Source organism: Echinops telfairi, unplaced genomic scaffold (assembly GCF_000313985.2).
Source record: "Echinops telfairi isolate 266 unplaced genomic scaffold, ASM31398v2 ScPeMD7_2;HRSCAF=8, whole genome shotgun sequence".
In the NCBI taxonomy this organism is placed as follows: Eukaryota; Metazoa; Chordata; class Mammalia; order Afrosoricida; family Tenrecidae; genus Echinops; species Echinops telfairi.
This window is the reverse complement of record NW_022103898.1, coordinates 70867203-70871079: the sequence shown is the minus strand read 5'-3', so window position 1 is coordinate 70871079 and position 3877 is coordinate 70867203. Positions and strand designations below refer to the sequence as shown.

The 3877-nt window shown below is 33.6% G+C and overlaps 1 protein-coding gene across 6 annotated transcripts in view; it reads left to right on the top strand.

Moving 5' to 3' along the window:
* Positions 1–3877, top strand: part of USP15 (ubiquitin specific peptidase 15) — a 132578-nt gene that overhangs the window by 15099 nt on the left and 113602 nt on the right. For all 6 annotated transcript variants that reach the window (XR_006680041.1, XM_004700490.3, XM_004700489.2 and 3 more), the window contains exon 2: positions 1047–1174. Coding sequence is in view for 5 of the 6 variants with exons in the window: in XM_004700490.3 (XP_004700547.1) it covers positions 1047–1174 (128 nt within the window). In the remaining variant the exon portion in view is untranslated. The remainder of the gene's footprint in view (positions 1–1046; positions 1175–3877) is intronic.

Below are 3877 nucleotides of genomic sequence, written 5' to 3'. Positions count from 1 at the left end.
GGCAAAGTCAAAACCAACAAAACAACAACAGCAAAAAGCAAGAACAAAATAACAACAAAAAGAAAGCCACTGACAAAAATGGAAAAGCCTATAAATTGTCCAAGGTCTGTTTGTTGGCTTTATGCATATTTTCCAGTCGAGTCTGATGGAGTGCCACACTCTATCTCCAAAGTCAATTTTTGGTATTCCCCAGGGGTTTTATCACTCTGCTCCCCATGCTGCTCTGCTGCATGCCCTCAGTGCCTCGCCCTAGCGTGATGAGGTCAGACCATGCACTATTCCCACACTGTGTCTCACTAGTAACTCATGTTTTTCTTTTTCTGTCACTAGTAATCTGATGAGAAGCCAATTCTATGTATTTGAAAGTAATGATTAATATGTTTCAGTAATGCTTTTGGTGGTTGTTGTAACACATTTTAAAAATCAAGTAGAAAAGCTATGCTGCTTGCTCCCACAGATTTTACTACTCTATGAGGAGCAGTTAGAGACAGTACTATTAATTAATAACTTTTGGTGGTAAAGAAACTAATCTTATTTAAAGGTTTTAAAAGTTTGATCACAATTATAGTCAATCCTGATGACATAATAACCAATTTTTTCACTCCAAAAGAGAGATAATACAAGAACATATATAAAATGAACATAATATATTTTCAAAAGTACCATTTTTCATATTTCTTTATATTCTACATTATATTTTAAATTTTCTGTTGGTTGATAGGTTTGATTACCACTTTAATTTTTCTTGCATTGACAAGTACTTTATTGAGTACTTAATGCGCCTTTTTTTGAAGTACTGTTGGGTTTTCTTCTTTTTTAATAGGATAATGCTTGTCCTCAACTGGCAGAGATTTATAGAACTATAGAAATAATATTTTACTACAAATATTTTTCTTCCAAACATGTGGCATGACAGTTATTCTTGATAATAAATTGAGTAGATGAGAACTGAAGTATAAAATGAAATCCTAAAAATAGTTCTTTTGACATTCCTTATATTTACAGGTATTTTTCTTTACTGATTCCTATTTGTTTTCTTCTTCTAGGTACCTTGTCGATAGTCGCTGGTTCAAACAGTGGAAAAAATATGTTGGCTATGACAGTTGGGACAAATATCAAATGGGAGATCAACATGTATATCCTGGACCTATTGATAACTCTGGACTCCTCAAAGGTCATTATTTCCATCCTTTAGTCAAGTTGTAAAATTATAGATATGTTAATTTCAATGTATTTAAATCAGTTAATATAATATGGAAAACATAAATAAATTCATGTTAAAATTTTATTTTTGTTTTATAAATTAGACTTATGGATTTCATATTATATTATTATTATTCTGTATTATTTAAACCTTTAAATTAAGAATATAGATTAGAAAATATTATCTTATTTTGATGAAGACCTGTTATCATCGTGGGTTACATTGTTGGGCTGCTAGCTCTATAGTCAGCAGTTTGAATTACCAGCTACTCTGAAGGAGAAAGCTGAGATATATTTCTCCCATAAAGATTTACAACCTTGAAAACCCACAGGAACAATTCTATTATCTGCTATAGGAATGCCATGGATTGGAATAGACTCAGTGGCAGTGAGTAAAATCTTATTTTGGAAAAATGCTTATTGCATAGCATTTACTGAACTGAACACCTGTAAAGAAAGCAAGAGAGGTTTTAAGCTAATTACTTTGGATCCCAGTTAATAAACTATTTTTAAAAATGAACTCACACAGGAGGGAAATTATTAGAATGAAAATACAGAAAATAAGAAGAGAATAAATTTTCTAATTAGTGGAATTAAAAACTAGTTCTTTGTAAAGATCCATAAAATTGATAAATATCTAGTCTGAATGAAAAGGATAAAAAGAGAAACAGTACAATTACCAATTACAGGAATAATTACTAGTACTTATATAAACTGATAATAAAAAACCAAGGCCAAACCCACTGCCATTGGATCCATGCCAACTCATAACAAACCTATGTAGGATTTTTAAGGCTTTGTCAATCTCTGCAAGCACAGGCTGCCTCATTTTTCCCACAGAACAGCTGGTGGGTTTTAACTACTAAACTTGTAGTTAGCAGTCCCATGCTTACCCAACAGTACCAAACTACTTCCAAACTAATCGTAGGTATATACAAAAAAAAAAAAAATACAGATTACATACTCAGTGGCAAAGTACTGGATGATCTCCCCTAAAACCAAGAAAAACGGAGCCTTAGTGGTCCAATGGTTACTCTTTGGGCTGTATGGTCAGCCTTTCTAAATCACCAGTAGATCCGAGGGAGAAAGACTGGGCTATCTACTCCCATATACAGTTAAAGTCTCTAAAACTCACAGCGGTCACTGTGTGTCAGCATTTACTCAGTAGCAGTAAGGTAAAGTTAAGATCAAGAAAAAAAGATATTTGCCTTACTCGCAGTTGACTATTCAAAAAGCTACTGGAATGATGTTTATTTTGCAGGATTGTTTTGACGATTCACTGAGATAACATGGTTATGTACTATAAGGTCTAGAATATGTGTATTTCTTTTACCTTCAGAGAGTTTCTGAAAAAATACTCTTAATAAAGTTTTCATTGGAATTTAAATATTACAAAAATTAAACTAGGTTTAAACATTAATATCCAGTTTGTATTTGTTATTGATGTTTGTGTTACAAAATTCAATCTTTGTGCCAAGGAAATAATCAAAGAATCTGGATTATATGAGGAAGAATGTGGCATCATAATTGGAGGAAGGCTAATTAATGGCATTCGATATGTGGATGACCTTGCTTGCTGAAATGAGGAGGACATGAAGCACTTGCTGATGAAGATCAAGGTTTGCATCCTTCAGTATGGAATACAATTCAGTATAAAGAACAAACTCTTTATAACTGGACCAATAGGTAACATCATGCAATGGAGAAAAGATTGAAGTTGTCAAGGATTTTATCTTGCTTGGATCCACAGTTAATGCTCATGGACACAGCCGTCAAGAGATCAAGTGATACATTGCATTAGGTAAATCTGCTGCACTAGACTTCTATAGAGTGTTGAAAAGCAAGCATGTTACTTTGGGGAGTAAGGTGTGCCTGGCCCAAGCCTGATATGTTTTATTGTCTCATATTGCATGTGGAACTTGGACATTGAATATGGAAGACTGAATAAATATTGATGGATTTGAACTCTGGTTCAAATTGAATGAGAATATTGAAAGTAGCATGGATTGCCAAAAGAACAAGCTTGTCTCCTGGACGTACAGGCAAGAATGCTCCTTAGAAGTAACGATGCTGAAAATTCGCCTAACTTTTGACATGTTCCCAGGAGAGACCAGTCCTTGAAAACGAACATTGTGCTTGGTAAAGTGGCGGGGCAGTGAAGAAGGAGGAAGACCCTCGACGAGGTGGATTGAAACTGGCTTCAACAAGGGGCTCAAGCATGGGAGCAATTGTTGTACACAGGGTGACTGTGAGTCAGAACCAATGATCGGCACCTAACAACAGCAACAGTATAAAATTTACCATTTCCACATTTCTTTTCCATATGAAACATTTTTTTCTCAAAGTTTAATATGAGTCTATGACCATAGAGTATTCCTAAAAAGAATAAACAACTTTAACTTCTTCAGCATTTTTTTTGTTTGACTTATATCATTATATGTTCTTAGGAATAGTGTGTTTTCATTATTGTAATTCTAGCGATAATTTTGCTTCCCATGGTTTGTAAACTAAGACTGGGTCAGAACAAGATTATCTCCTTTATATTACATATAACTCAAAGAACTGTTTTTGCTTGTAAATTTTTTGAAACATTTTATTAACAGCTCTTGTAACAATCCATATATCAATTATATTAAGCAAGTATACTTGTACATGTGTTCCCATCATTATTTTC